This window comes from Montipora capricornis, chromosome 6, assembly GCF_036669925.1.
Source record: "Montipora capricornis isolate CH-2021 chromosome 6, ASM3666992v2, whole genome shotgun sequence".
In the NCBI taxonomy this organism is placed as follows: Eukaryota; Metazoa; Cnidaria; class Anthozoa; order Scleractinia; family Acroporidae; genus Montipora; species Montipora capricornis.
This window is the reverse complement of record NC_090888.1, coordinates 47,001,492-47,024,608: the sequence shown is the minus strand read 5'-3', so window position 1 is coordinate 47,024,608 and position 23,117 is coordinate 47,001,492. Positions and strand designations below refer to the sequence as shown.

The window sequence follows — 23,117 nt, the reverse complement described above, 5'->3', positions numbered from 1 at the left end:
CTTTGTAAGAAAAAGATGCATTGATATACGTGGGGTCAACTGGAATTTTTGCAGCTGACTAGCCCAGGTCCGCCACCAACACAATATTTTCTGCAGATTGTCCGATTTGAATTCTTGTTTATATTTCCCGCTGCAAACCTAACACAACCGATGACGTCATGAAGACATTTTTGGCCGCGCGAGAAATATCGTAAATTTTTGGCCAAAATGCCGAAGTTAGTGCTGCGAAAAAAGATCCTAACTAGGAAATCCTATCAAGCAAAGCTTGAATTTTAATGATATGAAATAAAAAAATGGTGGTGATATTTAGAGTCATGTGCAATTTAAGTGATCATTTATGCATCCTCTGACTCAGACTGAATAACTTAGTCGTGTCAAAATCTGTCGAAGCGTATTCTATAAAACCAATACTGGAGTTGTCAATGTACAATGTTATAGCAGCTTCTCACTTGAAAACTTCTGTATCGTAGATTTTTCTTTTTCGTAGTTGCTTGATTCTTCCCTGTCAATTAAGAAGAATGAAATTACGAGTAGCAAACAAGTATGCTTTAGCTAGTCCTTCTCCACATATGAAAGATTAACAAAGTGCTCTTTGTTTTCCTAGATTTCTGTGGAGGCAGCTTGACTAATCTTTCAGGAAATTTCACGAGTCCGTATTATCCATCTAGCTACCCACATCACCTGGACTGCAACTGGAATATGACTGTAACACCAGGCAGCTACATTTACTTGCAGTTTTCTAACTTTTCTCTGGAATATGGTGGAAAACACTGTCCATATGACTACGTGAAAGTATCTGACTCAAACTATCCATTGAGTTCCATACAAATAAAGCGCTGTGGTTATCAAAGTCCTTGGTGTGTTTGGAGCACGAGCAATGTCCTGCATGTTCGATTTGTTACTGATTCCATTGTTTCAGCTTCAGGCTTCATGGCACATTATGCCACTTACAGGAATCCTGACAGCGGAAGCTGCCTGTCTCTTAATGCAACACAAAGTAAGGAAATACTCACAGAGCTTGTCCAGGAATGACCTTAATTAGATGCAAAAAGATTTTGATAAACATCACGAAGTGTCCTGTTACCCTTCTCCTTAACTTGGACATTACTTATATCTAGAAACTAGCAGGAATCAGAGATTAGAGAGTCCGGAGTGTGCTTGAGCTGCCTTCCTTTTGTTGAGATATTGAGTTCCTTGAATGATCTTACATTTTTTACTGAGGATAGTAGTCTTGCATCAAATGCCAATGTAATCTATATGCATCACAGAAACAATTTGATGTTTTGTTTGTTGTGTGGAACTTGTGTTGACTTTTAATTTTATCGTTACATTTACATGTTCTATTGTTCCAACTATTATCTGCTATCAGAGGTTTCAGAAATGATACTTTTGACGAAGGTAGACTTTCATATTCCGGACTAAAATGGAGCAAGGCAAAAGAATTGTTATACCGAAAGGAAATTCCGTACGAACCAAGGACGAATTGCAAGGAGTGTTTCCTAAAAAAACACGGCACTACACAGCTTTCCGAAGTTTTGATCAATAGCATCAATCATACCTGTTGCTAGTCTTCTTCCCAGCCGTTTCTGGCGATGCTACGCCACGCACTTACGAAAGAAACGGGTGCTCGCATTGGAACCACATGCTTTTCTCGGATTTAGCCATAACAACTACAGTTCGATTTTCTGGAACTGTATCGTGCTACTCGACCAATAATATCCCTCGTTTCATGAATGCGCTCGATCACTACAAATATGAAGGTCTCTTGTTTGTATTTTCAAAGCGACCGCGTTAACTAAAAGAATGGAAGGATGTAAATATCATGACATTATTCAATACTTTTATTAATTTCAAAATCAAGTTTCCTGTAAGCGCAATTTCATGTATTCTCAACTGCCCCTATGTATGTAAACAGAGCTGAAACCGAAACAAACAAAAGTGTAGTCAAAAGCTGACCGCGTGTGTAAAAAACCTAGGTAAAAAAATGAAATCTCACTTTCATATTCGGTTTCAAAGTTCTTTAAACATTGAATTTCACCGACGAGCCGACGAGCCATTCAAAGATATGCCTAACTCATTCTTTTAACATTGAATTTCACCGACCAGCAATACTTCATGATAATTCACGAAGAATTTTACGGGCGAGTTCGTTTCCAAATCCACCAATCAGCGTATCGCGACCGTTGACAGTTCAAAACCACAAGCCTGCCCCAATACGCTGATTGGTGGATTTTAATCGACGCGCATCCCTCCTCAATTGCCTTTGGTCGAGAGTTTTGCACCGATCATGTTGAGAAATATGCGACCATTTTATTTCATGTTTCTTCCTCTCAGCTTTTTGTTTGAACCACAATTACCAAAATGTATTTCTTTATTTTTATATCAATTGTTTCTTTGTTGTGCAGATCGATATTTACCCATGTTGTAGCTAATCCTCTAATTAATATCATCTCCAATCGAAGTCCAGTCCTTTCGGTTACACTCAAAACTATTATTCAGAACCCTGGAAACTCGCAGTAGCGTTCATGTAGTCGGTCAGTTCTATTAAACTTTTTCTCTTTGCAGCTGTCTTTTCAGGTTCAATCTGAGTTACTTCAGTTAGTTTAATTTCTCTGGTACTATATATAGCTAGCTTTTAGACAATCATGTATACCTGTGGCCAACTTGTTTTCCCTGTTATCTGTTCCAAAGCACTTTCTCCGGCTGCAACGACTACTGTTAGGAACACATTCGATCTTGACTCAAGTTTACATAAGCAATCACAGACATAAACAACACACTACGCAAGAAGAAAAGTGAAGTGAATCATTGTGAAATCTCAGGGATCCATATTCATTTTCTATCACTGTCGTCAGCCGGGCAAGTACGTCTTATGATACACTTGCCCGGACAAATTTTGGCTTGCCCGGGCCGTTGAAAAATGGGGAAGTATAGAAAATGGTCGATAAAATGACTTGTAACTTGAGAATTAAGTGTAAGAATTTGACAATAGAACTTGAGAATTCGCGTTATATTTTACACTCTCGTCAGAAATTAGGACTTTTGACTCTGGAGTATGATGTTATTTGTACCGTGGGAACCCGATTTACAGTGGTCCTATCTGCCACGGCAAAACGTACTTGAATGTAGCTTACAAATTTACGATTCAAAGACCCAAAGTTTCGACGCTCCTGTTTAGTGACTTCCTTTATATGCTACCAAGATTTTCTGTTTTTTTCTGTCCGTAAGCAGCAGGTTCTGCTCTACTTGTTTTCCTTTTTGCCAGAAGTGGCCAAACACCTTGTTATCAGTTTAGATCACTAAACGAGTTGCTGACAACCATGCCAGCGGTGAGATACATGAAAAGTGAGCCTGCAAGCGTTTCATGGAAAATACCGCGTGGTCAAAGATGGCGCCCAAAATTGAGATTTCATTGCTGAGGAAAGCTACATGTTTATTCCTAATTTTCTGGAAGTTTCCATTGAACGAAAAGCGATCAGAACGAAAGTATATTCTATATTATAAAATTTAATGGCATTCATAAAAAAAGATATTTATTAAAACGTTACTTGTTCAACGGACGACTTTTGGAATTATTATACTCGTCCGGGTGGGTTCTTAGCTGTCTAGGACGTCCTTAGGACTGCGAATGTGGATCCCTGAAATCTTGAGAAAGAAATTGGAAAGATGCTGAAGCAATGTGCGTTTGACTTTCCACGATTTTCAATACTAATATTAACATTTGTACTTATTTTCTGGCAGCAAACTATGCGATGACGACAAGTACAACTCAAATGCCCTCTACACCACGTATGTATTGAAAACCTTTTCATTGAAAATTTTTAAGATAATTGGATAACATTTCAAACCCTTTATTGGTCTCTGGAGCCTTTGGCAATGAGATCATTCCAAACATAATACAATTTTACCAATGATATCATTGTAAACATAATATATGTATTGAGCCAGGCCGAAAAGAGGAGCTCCACAGTTGTTTCTTCACTTGGATTTAATACGATAAACTAATGTCAATGCCAAGACTCGAGGCAGGGCTCCAGTAAGGTCTTGTTTATTGTGATCATAATGTTTTCTCTTTTTTGCTGCACAACTATAGCCACCATTCAATCAAGTGAAAACAGGCATTTTATAGGGTTTCGACAAAACACTGACCCCTACTGACCCCCTACTGACCCCTTACTGACCCCCTTACTGACCCCCTACTGACGCTCTATAAAATCAATGAGAAAATTAAAATTTAAAAAGCCAAGAACTATCAATGGGACCCGATTCAAGTTCATCAATAAATTTAGCTTACCTGAAACTTTCAAGATGGCGGACGCGTTGCAGATTTCCGACTCCCTTCTCATTTGACTGAAGGATTTGCCCCGAAAAATCGAGCACTGAATAAGTTGGAATATCAGCAAGCATGGTATTTGTACTCGCTAGAAAATTAAGCAATAAAAATAGCGAGGAAATTCTGGTAAATTAACACGCACGCAACTAACCGCGAGGGACACGCACACGATTACATCTACCGGAAGTTTATTATGGCAAGCTTGTAGTCCCAAGGCCCCTCGCCTTTGCGAGCCTGTTCATTTGTCAGCGTTTCTCTTTTCTTCATTTCCCAATACGTACGAAAGCAATATTCGATAATATTCAATCTTATTCTGGGCTCGATTTTCCGTCAACAAAACCTCCACTAAACAGTAAAAGGAGAACAAGAGTCGGAAATCTGCAACGCGTCCGCCATCTTGAAAGTTTCAGGTAAGCTCAATTTATTGATGAAATTGAATCGGGTCCCATTGATAGTTCTGGGCTTTTTTAATTTTCATTTTCCCATTGATTTTATAGGGGGTCAGCAGGGGGTCAGTAGGGGGTCAGTTGACCCGGGGTCAGTGTTTTGTCGAAACCCGATTTTATAAATAACTTTTGGACTACATGACTACATTGATTATTTTTGAATTTTCATTTTCCCATTGATTTTATAGGGGGTCAGCAGGGGGTCAGTAGGGGGTCAGTTGACTCGGGGTCTGTGTTTTGTCGAAACCCGATTCTATAAATAATTTTTGGACTACCACCCTGCAAGCAGAGCCTTTCTTTTGCTTGCTCGATTTTGGCGTTCTCGAGAAAGGCTCTGCATGAATCGAGTAAGATCTTTGTTGAATATGCGCTGCATGTTGCCAGGATACATTCTCGAACCCAAGCCTGATATGCCAGATCTCGCCGCCATCTTAGTTTTTCATGGTACAGCGGGCTCAATTATAACCATCGGTTTTGTCACTAAACGGACGCTCGCACTGGAAAAACCGGTTTGACGGGAGAAAACAAGATTCACTAGTCCAGAAGCTCGGGCTGCGGCGGCTTCAAAGAGTTGACGCGATTCAGGCAGAGCCTACTTTTGTCCTCCTCAGTAAAGAAAAAGACAAAGGGAGGCTCTGCTCGCAGGGTGTTGGACTACATGATTATGAGCATAAATTATTAACAACGTTTTGGCGTAAAAAGAAACAAGCGACAAAAAAATCAAAAATTTATCAACAATGTAATTCGTTGTAATGTGCAAACAGGAAATGACTACACTAAACGGTAGAAATGAACTTACCTCGTGCTCTGGATTAAAGAAATTCTTTTTTAGATGTATCATGCTTATTAAAGTGCGCGTTACTCGAAATTTCACCACCATTTTTTATTTTAAAATCTAACCTGTAATTGTCTAGAAGCAGTTCTGTTTAGAAATGATTTAATTTCTGTTCCGAGAACATATCTAAACTGCGAAGAAACCTGACGTATTTTGGGAGAAAATATGAGGCAAACGCCTGGGATCGAGTTGAAGTCGATTTTGACGTCATCAGTCGTGTGAAGATGAAAATTTTCCGAAGAAGTGTGGGTGTGAGCGTAGTTTAGTCCTACATTTACGATTTAAAGCGGCAGAAGCCCACACGCAGATATAGAGTATTTATTCCCTGATCTTCTTTATCTGCACTTGTAGCTAGGTTATTTACCGAAGAATAACAATTTGGCGTGAAATCCACATCGTGCGTACCCTGGCTGCCAGAGGTTTTTCTCTCTCAGAGCGACGGAATAGGCGAGGAAAAACCTCTGGTACAGGCCGTTGAGAACCTCAGTTTCATGCCCCGTTTGATTGAAATCGAGAAAACTCAGTAAATTAATACGTTATATAACCTACCAATCAGCATCTTTGGTTCCCACGGTACATTCGTCTCATTTACTTCGATGTCAAATTCAAAAATTCAATGTTCCATATAAAACTTCGATGTCGAATATGAAGATAAAAACTCAAATTCCGAAGTTGAATTTTGGCGGACATATAGGAAAATCAAAAAAAAATTAGAACACTGAACTTTTTCTGCTTTCAAAAAACTCTGCAGCGTTTCGATTACGGTATGGCCATAGTGGGCACGAGAAATCAGGTTGACAGCAATTAAACCAATCAGAGTACTCGTTAGAACTGACAAGTTCCTGGAACCAATCGAGTTGCTAGGGTCAAAACCTGACTTTGGGAATATGAAACGGCATCCCATTGGACCGGCCTTCTCAAAGAACTCGACTGCCTGTACCAGAGGTTTTTCTCGCCGCCTCGCGACTCGCTATTCCGTCGCTCTAGGAGAGAAAAATCCTCTGGCACCCAGGGTACATCGTGCGAAATCTTGCGGTGTGTTCACAACACTACTTGAGATCTCTTGAGGGCCCATCGCTTGTATTTTCAGTTCTCCGTATCCAGATTACAGCTCTTCTCCTCCGTGGGCTTAAGAATTTCTCTGAGGATCTGAGTTAATTATCCATTTGTGTACAATTTATCATTAAAAGACGCGAGGTATCTTCAATGTGAATTTTATTTGGAAGGCGTTTAGAACTCGAACGGTCGCTGACTCGATGGTTTTCCGCAGATCCTAAAATCAAAACCGTGAGGTCTTCCGGATTTTTATCAATACCAGGTTGAAGATGACCTAGAAATAAATCCTTTTACCAGTTACCAGTTCCGTAACATTTTTGTGTTTAAAAATACACAGCAATACAGCATTTGAATTCCGAATTGTCACTTGCGTGACACCAGACACTGAAATAAGCCTTGATTGAAAAAAATGTCTCTCGTTATGATTCTTAGCTCCGCAGTTTAAACGTTACAAGTATATTACGTATATTTATACTCAAGTGTACTCTCTCGCAAGTGAAAAGTAAGCAGACTTGGTGAAGTTGTTTATGCATTGGTCTTCTACAATTTTTCATGTTATTGGCGTTTTCCATTGTACGGCTTCGAATTTATTTTTTATGGCGTGACAGTGAAAACGCTCTACAGGCAGGCTTGCGACTTAGTTTGTCAGTCGATTTATATCCACTCAACGCGCTAAGTGCATTCCAGTTAATATCCCAGTTCTAAATAACATTGTGGAATTCGTTATTTATCGTCATTGCAGAAGTGGAACGACCTGACTTGAAACGATATGGCATACAACGAATTGATAGATCGAGAGCATCGGCTCTCACCCATGAGAGTATATCAATTCACATTGCATCTTCCCTCGCTCTCGATATTTCGCAATCGCTGGTTGACCTTCCTTTCTTTTTGCTACGTCTATGGTTGGGAAAGTTTGTTTCTTACATCTTTGGACCCCAGACATATCAGGTATATCGACCTTTCGTGCAAAACACATCACCGGATCGAAGTATTCGCAGGTTTGAAACCGGGCAGGTGTTTTTGGGCAAATTTTGTCCATTTATATCTTAAATCCTTCTTTGTAGGAAAAAGATGCATTGATATACCTGGAGTCAACTGGAATTTTTGCAGCTGACTAGCCCAGGGCCGCCACCAACACAAAATTTTGTGCAGACTCTCCGATTTGAATTGTTGTTTATATTTCCCGCTGCAATGTAACAGCCGATGACGTCGTGAAGACATTTTTGGCCGAGCGCGAAATATCGCAAATTTTTGGCCAAAATACCGAAGTTAGTTTGCGAAAATAAGATTCTAACTAGGAAAATCTATGAAGCAAAGCTTGAATTTTAATGATATGAAATAAAAAAATGGTGGTGAAATTTCGAGTAATGTGCAATTTAAGTGATCATTTATGCATCCTAAACTCAGACTGAACTAGACCCTGCGTGAAGGTATACTGGGTTGCCTGTGGTACGTGCACCGTTTTAGACAATTTTTTTCAAGTTGGGGGGTCATTAGGACCATTTAAGGGGTCACCCAGAAGTCATACCAGCAGAGGTCCTTTGGCTCACAGGTCCTCACTCGTTCGTAAGACGAAACAGATCCTTTTGTGAGGTTAAAAACCTGGCTACCGGCCAATTAATTAATCATTTGTCAGAAAAAAGAAATTCCTGTCCTCTTTAGAAAAAATAGACACGCATTGCTTACGTGTGGTAGTGAAGTAACACAGCGATTTATTCCATATAAAATGTCAACTGAGCTGTGTGTTGTCTTCCAGGAGATTCAAGTTGTCCTTGCGTAATATGTACCTCTAACAGTGCACGATATTGATTTGGTATTGTCTATCATTGTAGTGCCATGGTAGAAGTCTTGGGTAAACAGCCTGAGAAGACATGTGGTTACTAGCAAAGTATTGAACCCAGAAAGATTAAAGAAAATAAATGCGAAGTGAGAAACATTGGCTTCTGGGCTGACATGTTGATAATTTTCAAGCTCCCTCACAACTTCTTGCACCACAAGTTTAAGCGTGCCCTCTGAGCATCTGACAGCTTTGTAATACTAAAGTTTACTAAAGTTTACTAAAGTTTAACCCTCTATCCGGCGGGGTTAGTATCTGGATGGGTGACCTCAAACATTTACCCCTCCGTAAAACAGAAGCATTGGACCGAAAATACTTTTAACGCTAACAAATGCGAACTTAGCTTGCTTTATGCAAAAACAAATATTGATGCAAAAGTAAATTGATACACAGTTTTTAGAAAGACCAGAAGGGAGTTTCCAGGACGGTCGCTCGAGAATAACTTATTTACGACATGAAAACAACATTAATTTTGAACCGTGAATATAGAATATAAAAAGTTACGATCAGCGACAAACATTTTGGGAGATTTTTGCTACGTTCAATTTTGTTATTGTACTTTTGGTTGCACAAATAAATCGCAAAATCGAAAGTGACATCTAATCGCCGGAATTCAGCGGGCGCCTGATTAAGTTACCGCGGCATGTTTACTCGCCAAACAGTGAAGCATCTGTGGCAAATGACGGCAAGATACCGGGTTTTCGTAAGTTTCTTTTTCTGTCAAGTGTTATAAAGTTTGACAATAAATGAGCGAAGTCAAAACAAAGATCACAATCGCCCAAACTCTTGAGGTTGACCCCCCGCCCGGGGGTTGACCATTGTTTCTGCTAAGTCAAAAATTTACTCTCCAAGACGAGGTTATTTATCACCAGGTAATTCCATCATTTTGGAAATAGCAGCTACTGTATTATTCATCGGCGTCACAATATTATGCTGATTTTGGGGCTCATTTTGTTGAAACTCAAGCACGCTTCCAACAGACCTGTTTATTGTCGTGAACATTTCCTGCTTACAAAGCAATGCTAAAAATATCCTCCCGTATCACATTTCAACCTTAAGCTCGAAAATTCAATACACAACATGATATTATAATTCACAAAGGCAGAAAATATCACAGAATCCTTTTCCAGCGAAACATTTAATTGAAACAAACAACATAAGATGCACTAAAACGCCATTCGCGTTGCAATGACTTTCGACGCCATTGCTGGTCAATGAGAATAACAAATTCACGAGGCAGAATGTATACTTATATTTAATTAAGTTAGCACAATAGAAAGACGCTAACCTCATTTTGACACGAAAATGCTTTACTATTGCCATAAAAACTATCCAGTTAAGCTCGCATATTATAAAACATGATGAATTCATTAAGGCGACCTTTTCCAGCGAACAATTTTTTGAAACAAACAACATATTTGCTATTAGAGGTAAAAACCCCTTCCTATTTCATTACGTGCGTGGGGAGGAAAAACTCAATCGTGTCAAATATGCGCAATATTACAACAAACTAAAATTTCAGGATCAAACCGTTTCCATGAAGAACCTTTTCCTTGAATAATGAAGCACAAAATAGACGACAAGCTTTCTTTCAAATAATTCTTGGCTGTCACATTTCCAATTATTTTTTTACTGAAGACTGTGCAGAGTTGATCACAGATCCACTAAAGGTGTTCCATTCGCTCTCTGTCTCTCTGCCCATAAGTTACCAGAGAATTTTCCATTTGGTTTCAGTGTTCTACATAATAGCACACTTGGTAAAAAATACAGCTGACTTTGATTTCGGCTCGACGGGCGATAGATTGTTGTCGAAGTCCATTACTCGTCGCTTTTAAGATTCCAGGTGTTTGTATTTCACCGCCTGCCTAGTTTATCCAACTGACTTTCCATTATTGAGCTCCATAAGGGTATATTTACTGGGTTGCAAACCCAGTCGGAATCTGCGTTTCATTTCGTCTTTTTTTCAGTGTCGGTAAAAGTCTTGCCTGTCACTCCCCTGCTAAGTGGTGTCTTTGTGCATAGAGCCTTCTGCGCGTACTTTCTTAGGATCGAGAGGGCAGTGGGAAATGCGTAGATTTCTCTGGTGGACACAGTAGAACGATTAACTTAACCGGCAATGGCGTCGAAAATCGTGTAACGCGAATGGCGTTTTAGTGGATCTTTAAACAAAATATACCTTCATGGAGCTCAAGAATGGATCGTCAATTGGATGAGCAAGACAGCGCTGAAAAATAAATATCTGGATTTTAAGCGACGAGTAATGGTCTTCGACAACAATTTCATTTTTCGCCTTTGGATATCAAGTGAGTTTTGTTTCTAATATTTTACTAACTTGGTATTATATAAAACACGGAAATCAAATAGCAATTTTTTATGGATTTAACAAATTAACATTGAAGGTATCGAACGCCTTGAATGCATCACACTGTTTACTAAAGTCGCATCTTAGTTGTCTGACAATTTACCGGTATTTTGTACTCAACTCTGCAAAGGTGTAAAATATTTGGAAATGTGACAGTGAAGAATTATTTGAATCAAAGTTGTTGTCGCTTTTGTGCTTCATTATTTACGGTCAAGGTTCCGAGTCGAAAAGGGTTTGATGTGAGCTGTCAAAAATGTATTTAATTGCATCTCTTGTTTGCACGCACGCAATTGAAATAGGAAGGTTTTTTTGCCTCTAATAGTAAATATGTTGTTTGTTTCAATTAATTTTTCGCTGGAAAAGGATTTTGCCGAGATATTTCCAGCCTTTGTGAACTTTAATATCATGTTGTGTAACTTTCGACCTGAACAAATTTGCATACCTGGGTTGAAATGTGATACGGAAGGATTTTTGTGATACTGCTCTGTAAGCAGGAAGGGTTCACGAAAATAAACAGGTCTGTTGGAAGCGTGCTTGAGTTTCAACAAAATGAGCCCCAAAATCAGCAAAAAGTTGTGATGCTGATGAACAATAAAGTAGCTGCTATTTCCAAAACGATGGAATTACCTGGTGACCTCATATTTAGAGTGAATTTTTGACTTTGCAGAAACAATGGTCAAACTCAAGAGTTGAGCGATTGTGATCTTTGTGTTGAATTCGCACATTTCTTGTAACACTTGAAAGAAAAAAGAAAACTAACATAAACAAAACCTTGTATCTTGCCATTGTTTGACACAGATGCTTCGCTGTTTCGCGAGTAAATACGCCGCGGTAACTTCATCACGGCGCCCGCTGAATCCGATGTCACTTTCGATTTTGTGCTTTACTTGTGCAGCCAAAAGTACAATAGCAAAAATCTCCCAAAATGTTTGTCGCTGATCGTAACTTTTTATATTCGGGGTTCAAAATTAATGTTGTTTTCATGTCGTAAATGTTGTTGCTGATGGCAAAATATTTTATTCTCGATCGACCATCCTGAAAACTTCCTTCTGCTCTTCCTAAAAACTGTGTATCAATATTTATTGCAATATTTGTTTTGCATAAAGCAAGCTAACAAATCTGTACCTTGGTTAGTTCGCATTTTTGGGCGTTAAAATAGAATTTTCGTTCCTTTGCTTCTGTTACGGAGTGGTATATCTTTTAGGTCACCCATCCAGATACTAACCCCGCCAGACATGGGAAATTCAATGAACTTTTGTAAACGCTCAGAGTGCACGCTTAAACTTGTGGTGAACAGAAGTTGTGAGGGAACTTGGAAATGATCAACATGTCAGCGTAGAAGCCAATGTCTCTCGATTCCCTTTTATTTTCTTCAATTTTTCTGGGTTTAGTACTTTGCGAGTAACCACATGTCTTCTCAGGGGGCTATTTACTAAGACTTTTACCATGACACAACACTGATACACAATATCAAAACAATATTGTGTACTATTAAAAGTAAAGTAGTCTCTGCTTACGAGCCAGAAGGCCCAATCAAGCCGGCCGGGACTTATCTTCAGTTTCAATAGCATGAACAAGAGAAAATGAGGGGACAGAGAGGGAGGCTCCAGGTCCAGCCCTTGGGATATGTCATTTCCACGAAAGTTATTTTTAGACGAGCTGAAGTCTTCCGAGACGTCCGCATGCAGGCAAACCTCGGTCCGATGTTTGAAAGAAAATAAATATTCATCAGCCTTCCACGTGCGCCGTCATTTTCTCTTTTCACTAAGAACCTTAGAGCGAGGCAAGACTGCATGCGGACGTCTCGGAAGACAGACTTCCGCTAGAACAAAGACTTCCGCTCGTCTAAAAATAACTCTCGTGGACATAACATATCCCGGCCAACGCCCTGAGCCTCCCTCTCTGTCCCCTCATTTTCTCTTGGCATGAAGCGACCAGGAGTATTCGTTACTCCCCCCTGGATGGGATGCTAGTCCATCGCAGGGTTATCCCCAGAAATTCGCCGTTACCCATTTATACACCTGGGGGGAGAGAGGCACCGTGAGAGTAAAGTGTCTTGCCCAAGAACACAACACAATGTCCCTAGCCAGGACCTGAACCCGGACCACTCGATCCGGAGTGGAGCACTCCAACTATGAGGCCACCTCGCCTCCTATCGTGCACTATTAAAGCTACATATTGAACTTGAATATCCTGGAAGACAAAACGCAGCTCAGTTGACGCCAGGCCACTTCGAAAAATACCATAATACTCTTTGTTTGTTCCCCCAAATTTTGCATGAGCATTGTTTTTGTTTTTTCTTGGGACCATTGTAAGTTCCAAGAGAAACTGGAAACGATGCTTATGCAAAATTTGGGGGGACAGACAAAGATTATTATGGTATTTTCCAAAGTGGCCTATATGGAAGAAAGTGCTGTGTATCTGCACTACCACACGTACGCGATGCGTGCCTATTTTTTCTAAAGATGGCAGGTTTTTTTCTTTCTGACAAAATATTAATGATTAATAGGCTGGTAGACAAGTTTTTAACCTCGGAAAAAGATCTGTTTCGTCGAATCAACGTGTGACGCAAAGGGCCTCTAATGGCACGACCTCTGGGTGACCCCTTAAATGGTCTTAATGACCCCCGACTTGAAAAGATTGACTGGAACGCTCAACAAGTTGCAAAAATAGTGGAGACACTTCACCTTCTTGAGGCGTAATTAATTTCCCTATTATCTCTCACACTGCAGCCCCCCTCCCCCCTTATCAGTGTTGCTAGCAAGACAAAAAAATGTTGGGAACTTAAGCAGTCAACACTGAAAGGGGGAGAGGGGAGAGGAAGTGGGAAAGGTTTATATTCTAGATACGGCGGGCATTGGAAGCTAGAAAAGGTGTTTTTTAATGAAAGTGTCTCAACAATTTTGCAACTTGTTGTCTGAGTTGGTTGTCACAGTATTGGCGTACGGTCACTTTCTTTATCGGAACGGGAAGGCGTCTATCGTTTGCGTTTAATATGGTGTTTCCAAAAAAAAGGGTTTAATTCTCTGATCTGCTGTGAATGGAAAATGGCCAGCGATAAACTGGATTTTGGCGGGGTTTCGGTATGACGTAATTTCAAGGCATTTCAGTGCTTTCTGTGAGTCAAGTCGAAAATACACATAATTTGGTACACGAAAAGGTGTGATTTCCATCCTTTCGCTTTTTAAAGTACGCTAGAAATATCCTGGAACCGATTTCGAAATAATTTGCGTTAAACACCTATATTTCGGTCGACACATGACATCTAAAGCACGCGCAACATGTACGAAATTAGCTGTTGTTTTCGAATGAGAAACAGGCATAGCCTCTCCTTTAACTGCGATCGCATGCCATTTAAAGGGAACATCCACTTTCGGAAAAATCAATTCTTAGCAAACATTGTTATACAAAGATACATTTTCATAGAGGTCCATTTGTAACATTACTTATTGCTTTCGGGCTAGTCTGTTTCCAGAGAAGGGATTGGTAACGCTTACTAGCAAGTCTTCTAAGTGACGTGTCGGGTACAGGCTAATTCCATGTTCTTTGGAATGACTGACTGAGCACAATGATCAAAAGAAAGCACCCGATTGTGCTAAATCCTTTGCGAGATTTGTTTTACAATGAGATGCAAAAGTGAACAAATTTGTACCGGCTACACATTATGACATTTATATGGAACGGTCTACACGGTCTACCACAACTTTTCACTGAGAAAATAATATGATATCATACTTCTTGCTGTTGCGATGGTAGACCGTGCTTGGATGGTAGACCGTTGGTAAATGGAATAGACGATATGTACTGGATTTCTAACTGTGTGAGCTTTATTACGAACCACCTGGTAATGTATTGGATTGATTAGAAAAGAAAGTACTAGTTGAATTATGCTGTTTCCTCGAAGATACGATTTTCAACTGTAACGCCACCATCCCCGTTGACGTCACCAAGAAACACAATAAATGGTATTGTGTTACATAATACGAGCCGTGTGTAACTTTCGGAGCATCAGATCTGCAGTGCAAAATACTTTGCTCGCTTTAGTATTTGGTACGGAGTCTTCTGTTAGCGATGATAAGTCCAAACACTCGCAAATCGATGCTACCGTATGTCAATAATTAATATCCTTTCGTGTTTGGTACAATGTGCTTTGCACTTCGCGTGCAAACTTCTGAAATGTTTCAGAGCTTATACGATATTTAATGATTGTTTCTTTAGTTCCTGCTTTTCTACGTTGAAACGTTTCCCTATAGGATTCAAATCCGGACTGGCAAAATTATTGCAATCAATCAGACAACAAGTTGCAAAAATAGTGGAGACAGTTCACCTTCTTGGGGCGTAATTAATTTCCCTATTATATTTCACACTGCAGCCCTAGCAGTGGTTTCAGCCCTAGCAGTGGTTTCAGAATCGATACTATTGACGAGGGTAGACTTTCATATACCGGACTAAAATGGCGCAAGACGATAGAATTGCTATACCGATTAGCAATTGCGTACGAAACGAGGACGATTTGCGACGTCTGTTTCCTCAAAAAAAGACAACATTACACATCTTTCCGAGGATTTAATAAGTAGCATCAATTATACTTGTTGGTAGTCTCCTTCCCAGCCATGGCGATGTCACGCAACGCTGCCACGAAAGTGCTCACATTGGAACTTCATTCTTTTCTCGGATTGAGCCAATTACAGCTCCAGTTCCATTTTATGGAACTGTATCGTGCGACTCGACCAATAATACCTCTTGTTTCATCAATGCGCTTGATCACCACAAATACGCAGGTCTGTTGTTTGTATTTTCAAAGCGCATAATGACATTTTTTACTATTTTTTTTTTTTTTACAATGACTGCAAAATTCTCGCGCGCTGATTGGCTAATTTTTATTGTTAACAAGTGGACAGACACATAAATTAAATTTATAATTTATGCGATAAAGACGTGATGAATGAGTTTAAAAGTGTATCACCAAAAAAGGTTAAGCCCGAAAGATTTATGACGTCTTATGTAAATAGGCTGATTTTTAAACACAAGATGATATAGTTTTTATATCATGCATTCTGTTGTTAACTAGTTTAAATTTTATGCACTTTTAGAGCGGTTTTCAATTGAGTGTCAAAAGTAATTAGATAATTACTTTGGTTTATGATTACTTCACTCAGTGATTGGTTCAAATTTCTCGCGCTAAGTTTTCCAACCAATCAGAAGTGAAACCAAAACCAATCGTCGCTCGCGCATTCACAATTTCCCGCGCTTTGTGTCGGCTACATGTAATTACTTCGAGTTTTGATTGGTTTACTGGATTGTCTCCGTCCTTTTTGATTGGCCAAAGTAATTACTTTGGGTTTGGTTTTACGACACTCAATTGAAACTTGCTCTATCTTTTGGCAATAAAGATTACTATCACTATCACTACCACTATCACTATCACTATCACTATTACTATTACTTTTACTTTTACTATTACTATTACTATTACTTTTACTATTACTATTACTATTACTATTACTATTACTATTACTATTACTATTACTATTACTATTACTATTACTATTACTATTACTATTACTATTACTATTACTATTACTATTACTCAGCATCCAACTAATTTATTGGATAGCAGAAACATTTGGATTCAACAAATAAGCAATTTTTTAGTCCAAACCAATTTTAGGTGCAAAGCGAATTGACGGGGTGTCGAAACAAAAAAACATTTGAAAAGAAATCAAAAAAGAGGTGCGATGTTTTCTTCGACCTCTCGCTGAGAAATAAGACAAGTAACAAACATATCTAGATCTAGTAGTAAGATAGACAAATTGCCAAGCTATTGGACATATAAATGCCCGTATAAAAGGCAAAAAAGGAGTACGAGCCTGGTAACAGTTATAAAGTCAACAATTACTCATTTCACACATAATAGTTTCTTTGCTAAGCTTAGTTTTGCTAATACAAATCCTTAGCCGGTGCCTTGATAATCTTTTTACAGTCTCTTCCCATGTTCACCGAGGAACTGCTTCTTCAAGTAAGGATTCTCTGCGGCAAAACATCCTGTCGTTACGCTGCATTATCTGAAGACAGCGCCATTACAACCTTGCCAAACAACACGATCGAGCTTTCCTCTCGCAGAGCCGACCCATTTCGCTGCTCGTAACACCTAAACACTGATTCTTACTGGTTCAAGCCAAAAAAACGGGAGAAGTAATAAAATTAGACGACGACTGATGTTTGCAGTCTTTGGACGAATGTCTCAGACTTTTTCATACTAACGCAAATAATTTGGCTAAACTGGCTTTGATTGAGCATAAAAACCAATGACAGTCAATGTCATTTCCGGCCAAAAAAGCGCGCTTGCCAAATGCAACGCTGGCCATGCGATTTCCCGCCAAGGAAACTTGCACAAACACCCCCTCCCCAGAGGCGGTCATTCCTCCTCACCTAGATCCCGACAGTCTGTATGGGTGGGCGGACGGGTGTGCGCTGACGTCATAACCAAAATTTCTCGCATCGATAGATTTCTCAAAATTTCTTACCCATAGAGCTCCGCTAGCGCGACTCGCGCTCCTGAGCTCCGCTATAAATTTTTTAAAAATTTGATCAACGGTCACTTCTACAAATGTTTGTTTTATCATACGAAACGTCAAGTTTGTTTATTGTTTTTGCTCAAATTTAGAATAGCCAAAAAACACGAGTATTTATGATGGTCCTATAGCTAAATATAGTTAAATATAGTTAAATATTTTAACGACGGGTCTGTTTTCTTTTTCGATGTGCTATAGTTAAATGATGTCTAAAATATGTACATCATCTTTTCTTTCAGCTAAACCGAAGGTAATAATCCCTTTACGAGTGGTTCGAACAGTCTCGGAGCATTATGTGTGGTGCTTGTCTGAAGGAACGCCACATATCACCATATCAATGATGAACTCATTTACAACCTTGGCCTTCGGGACTGCGGGAATAGTGAAGAGCAAAATCAACCAGGATGGTAACTATAGTTGCATCGCCACCAATGAAGTTGGCACTGAATCAAAGACGTTTTACGTTTCTGTTATAGGTGAGATCTTACTGAGCTTATTGCCCTTCGAGTATGGTTACTTCGTTATCACACGAAGCAAAGCTATAGCAATAAAAGGATGAATTCTAGAATAACTTTTCCATAACATCATTACCCCATATCAATAGTTTACAGCTCACAGCTCTACGCAAGCCATTTTCTCCTGAGTACCACTGAATCTTCTTTTGTAGTGCTTTGTGTTTTACCCCAATTTCCATTTGTTTATAAGCAGATGATCTATTTTAAATTGAAACGAGATCACTCAAACATGAAACACCAAAAACCTTCCTCGACATGATAATACTATTTTTGTAACATGGCCACTTGTCTTTAATGCATAAATTACATTTCCAAAATTTGAGATTTAAAACAAATCCCATAAAGGCTAGGTAATTTCTTTACTTTTTGACAAGGTTTTGATTATCTTTTTACAGATTTTCGTGTTTGTGTGAATTTGTGTCACTGCCGCGGCGACACGAACAATTGGGGTTGGGGTTTGCCATTTGAGAACGTCTTTAAGTGCACCGGGAAACATTCAGCTCATATATTGAACAACATACCAACAACCACGACAGAGCTGTGAGTTTTTCACTGATGATACTCCTAAAACATTTGTATTTTTTGCTTCTTTCTTTAATCACTCGTATACGCAAACTTGGTAGCAGTAGTAACTTTCGTTTGCTAGAAACAAACACTAAACGATCAAAATGAAGGCTGCAGTCCCGAATGTAAAATAATGTATCCTAAAAATTCTGTTTGTTCAAGGCGGTTTGGGTGTATTTGTAGGGAGCTTAAGCAACGAGAACGACGACGGAAACGAAAGCTGCTTTTGGTGCAAAAGAGTTTTAAGCAACGACAACGGCGACGGAAACGAGAACGTCGTCTCAAAATATAATATTCACGTTGTTGTAATCACTTTGTGACTATTTCAACCTCTTTAATATGACAAAGGTGTGGTAGTTCCTCAAAAGTGACACTGGTCGAAAGGGCGCTTAATTTAATTTAGGGAAGAAGCTGAAAAATTATCCTCAAGTGCTGGCGTTCGTCATAAATAATGGTAATAGGACTTAGTGGAGTCCAATTCGGTCTGTAATCATACGAGTGATAAACTTGATTTGTTTAATCACGAGTATGATTACAGACCGAATTGGATGACACGAAGTCCTGTTACCAATTAATCATAACCATTTCAATTTTCGAGAAAAAAAAATGCATTCCTTTCTTTGTAAAAGAGCTTTTAATACCAAGTATCGAAATAAATCATAACAAGACGCCTACAAGGGCGTATCCGTGGAATTCGCAAACAGTTGACACAAATTGTCCAGTTACAGTGAACTTCAACTACAGGTAAACTTCGGAAAATGGCGAGAGATTACCACAAAGATAAATCTGTAATATAACTTGAAGCTGTTTGCTGTAAAAACTCATTATTAATGTTACTACATTTTCAAATACAAACAAGGAAGCCCTATTAGTGGGTTATCAGGATACGGGATTTTTTATTTATTTATTTATTTATTTATTTATTTTGAATGAGACCCACATCCCAAAATTACAAGATCAGCCTTAATCAACCGAAAATCTTATTACAAATCACAGTTCAGCATCTTATCATCCTGCACCAGTTGTTCAAAAGCTGATTAACGCTAATCTCAGGTTTAAAATTAACAAAGGAGTTTTATTTTCTACTCCCAAATGCTGCTCAAGGCTGATATTCGGTAAAACTTTACCCTAGAAGAAGTCAATCTTGAAAAACAAAAATAAGCAAAGGAAACTTTTACCAAATACAAGCGACGTGAACGAGCCATTCTCAATATCCAACACTCTCCTTGAGTACAACCGCTTCTTTTCGTTTTCATGGATGCGATAGATCTGCTGTGGCTCTTGGTCCCTGTAAGACTCAGCATTATATCAAATCCTACAATCTGATTTGTTCTTCGCACGGTCCGGATTTTCCTATCTGTGCCCACAGGCAGGTTAACGCTCGGAGAGTTATAGTTCTTCACCATAAATTTTCAATTTTTGACACCGAATCCCGTTTACATACAGACTGAAGCTACTTTTTATTAGAAAAGAGGTTTGAAAATAGAATTCAAATAAAAATATTCCTCCTTGAAACGTTCAGTTTGTAAGTCGCTTTAATACTACATCCGCTATCAAAAGCGATGCGAGTCAACGATTTAAAAAGTGATTTAAGAGAGGAAGGGAGAGAGAAGAAAAAAATCAACAAGTTATTTACCAGCTAAGGGTCGGTCCGTATAGCGAAAAACGGTGACCTCGGTCACAGTTTTTCGCAATACAGAACTCTCACCTGGCAAACAACCTATCACATTTTTGTAAATTGAGGCCCACTAATCCAGATCGAATCGGAATTCATAGAGATTCATGATGTCCTGATAGTTCTAAAACTGGAGGACGGTTTTAGAACTATGAAATCGTTATTTGTGCCTAACATGTATTGTAATAATACGAATGTACTTGAGTTATTGTCATTTCCTCCACTCCAAAAGTAGTGTCAATAGCAATCAACTTGATTTATTTCACGGGCTCCATCATTTCAAGAAAGGGGACGTGGCTAAGATCAAATAAGAGGTTTAAAAAAATGTAATGGAATAACATTTAGTGTCAATGTTAGAAGGCCAAGGTCCCAATTCAATTTAATTGTAGATTACAGCCGATTTCAGTGCAGTGTATAGACCCGGGTTTTTGAAACATGATTCGCCCGTGCATGATTCGCCCGTCGTGATTCGATTGCGAGGCTACCACAGCTCAGCAAATTTCGTAAATGATGAGATATTAAGTGTAAACATAAGACTATTTTCGACGAAATTTAAGGTAAAAACCTCGGTAGCATTTATTTAAGATACATGTAAGTCACGATTTTCAGCTTTTATCGGCAAAAGCAGCGCAGATCGACGCGGTTTAACTAGATTGGCGCATCACGTCTCTTATTCAGCAGGTAAACCTCAATTACATGGTATTTTCACTGAATTCATCACAGGAGGTAAAAATGAATACCAACACGCGTGAGAGGGCAGAAATTGTCCCTTGCAATAATTTATTTTCAAGCCATCATCAATCGCTGATGAGTGAAATATTACATTTCTTGATAGGAAGGCGTTACACATTTTCGACTCGTGTTGAAACCTGAAGAGAAAATTAATTGAACAATTCGGGTACGGGGTAAAATACCTAATTGTGCATACGCTTTGCGGACATTGTAGTGTCATTTGTTGTCGTACTTTGGTGTCATTTGTTGTCGTATTTTGCCGAGATGTAGCCAAAGTTGAAGCACAACTTGAAAATACGAATGACAAAATGAAACTGACATGTTACTGTCGCGCCGCCGAAGTGATACAAATTGAGTCAACTCTGGCAATAACTAATATTCATGAGGCTCAAAACTCAAAAAGGATACATACATTTTGAAGGAAAATATAATTTGCCGTCGAAGAATTCCTTGCAGAACGTATTTCTCTGGTCAAATGTTGCTACTTTAAATGCAGTAACCCTTTTTGTGCTAATCGCAGCCGGCTAACTTTGTCATTTCCGTACTTTTCGCTTTTCATCTGGCGTAAACGGTGTTCCAAAATTCCAGCAAAGCTGCTAATACACCATCGTCACCTATCTGTTAATGAAAGAATGCGAGCATTAGCGAGCTTTTGATTACCAAATAAATTTTGTCGGCTATGATTACATCGGCAACCGCAAGAAATACTACCGATTGTGCCGCCGGGCCTCAAATTGCCCCCTTTCCAAACGCTCAAGGTTGTTCTTCTGGTAGAAAACAATCCGTATGGCCACTTTTTGCTTTGCCATCCTTTATTTTACATAATGCAGGCTCTGCCTCCCGCTTGTTATCGAAGAGTTTTACTGCCGTTTCCACGCTTCTTGTTAGAGTCACGTGATTATGGTAGAATCACGACGGGCGAATCACGCACGGGCGAATCATGTTTCAAAAACCCGGGTCTATACACTGCACTGAAATCGGCTGTAAAAGAGTTATCGATTAGTTTTGAGATTTGAAACAGTCCTCTGAGTCATTAATTAACGAAATCAATCAACTCTTTGGGAAATGACCCAGTGCATAGCCGTCTAGAAATGAAAACATGAAACGTAATTTGTATGAAAACTACTCCAAAACTAAGTAACGTAGTACTACATATAATTTATGATGGTCCCCAATGGGTTCTTCAATTCCACCATCGTGACCAAACTTTTCCGTTCATCCTGAAATCCCGATCGTTTTTATCGGCCAATCCCGATCCCGGTCATGACTTCAGGGCATGATGGCGAACCCTCGTCGTCAATTACAACTACAGGGGATTTAGAATACGCCATGTTAGTTTTTTCCACCAACCTTCATCATCCAATTGACATTAATTGTAGCATTTGCAATCACAGTTTTGAAACCGAAATGATGCGTGATTGCCTATTATTGACCATCCCTGTCTGGTCATCTCATCACAAGCAGAATTTAATGAAGATCGAAGGTGTCCAACGTAGGGCTACTAGGTTTATTCTTCGATCTGATATTGATTATAAGGATAGACTAAGTGTCTGTGGTCTCATGCCTCTCTCCTTACGACGAGAAATGCTTGATCTTTCTTTCTTGTTCAAGTGCAGACAAGGGTTTTATTCCCTTGACCTCTCTCATTTCTGTTCTGAATACTGTCCAATAAGGCGTACGAGAAGAGTTAGCAAAGGGCCGTTATACAATTTACCTTCTTTTAAAACAGAAACTTTTGCTAATTCTTATTTCAATCGTATTGTTCCTTTATGGAATAACTTATCAATTGAGCTACGTCAGTGCTCTTCTTTATCTATTTTCAAACTACTTCTTAAGAGTCATTATCTATCCCTATTTAATGATCAGTTTACTAGTTCTAATACTTGTTCCTGGACAACTAAATGCCGCTGCGCTAACTGTAGACCTAAATTTTCATCATTGATATAATTTGGTTTGTTTTGTACTATTTATATTTAGATTTATCTTGATGTTTCTTTTTCTTAGTTATATTTACTTTTTTTTTCTTTTAATTTTATCTTAGAGGGCTTATCTATAGGTGGTTTTCACACCTGTTTAGCCTTTCCTCTACCTTGTTGGAAGTCTAATAAATAAATAAATAAATAAATAAATAAATAAATAAATAAATAAATTATTGGTAGTTATGAATTCTGTTCATATGTTTCA

General features: G+C 38.9%; 1 protein-coding gene across 1 annotated transcript in view; it reads left to right on the top strand.

The window, feature by feature from the left end:
* Positions 1 to 335: 335 nt before the first annotated feature.
* Positions 336 to 23,117, top strand: part of LOC138052295 (bone morphogenetic protein 1 homolog) — a 32,274-nt gene continuing 9,492 nt past the window's right edge. The window contains exons 1-4 of the mRNA XM_068898701.1: positions 336 to 997; positions 3,742 to 3,789; positions 17,687 to 17,923; positions 18,358 to 18,502. Of these exons, the coding sequence (XP_068754802.1) occupies positions 700 to 997; positions 3,742 to 3,789; positions 17,687 to 17,923; positions 18,358 to 18,502 (728 nt within the window). The 5' untranslated portion in view covers positions 336 to 699. The remainder of the gene's footprint in view (positions 998 to 3,741; positions 3,790 to 17,686; positions 17,924 to 18,357; positions 18,503 to 23,117) is intronic.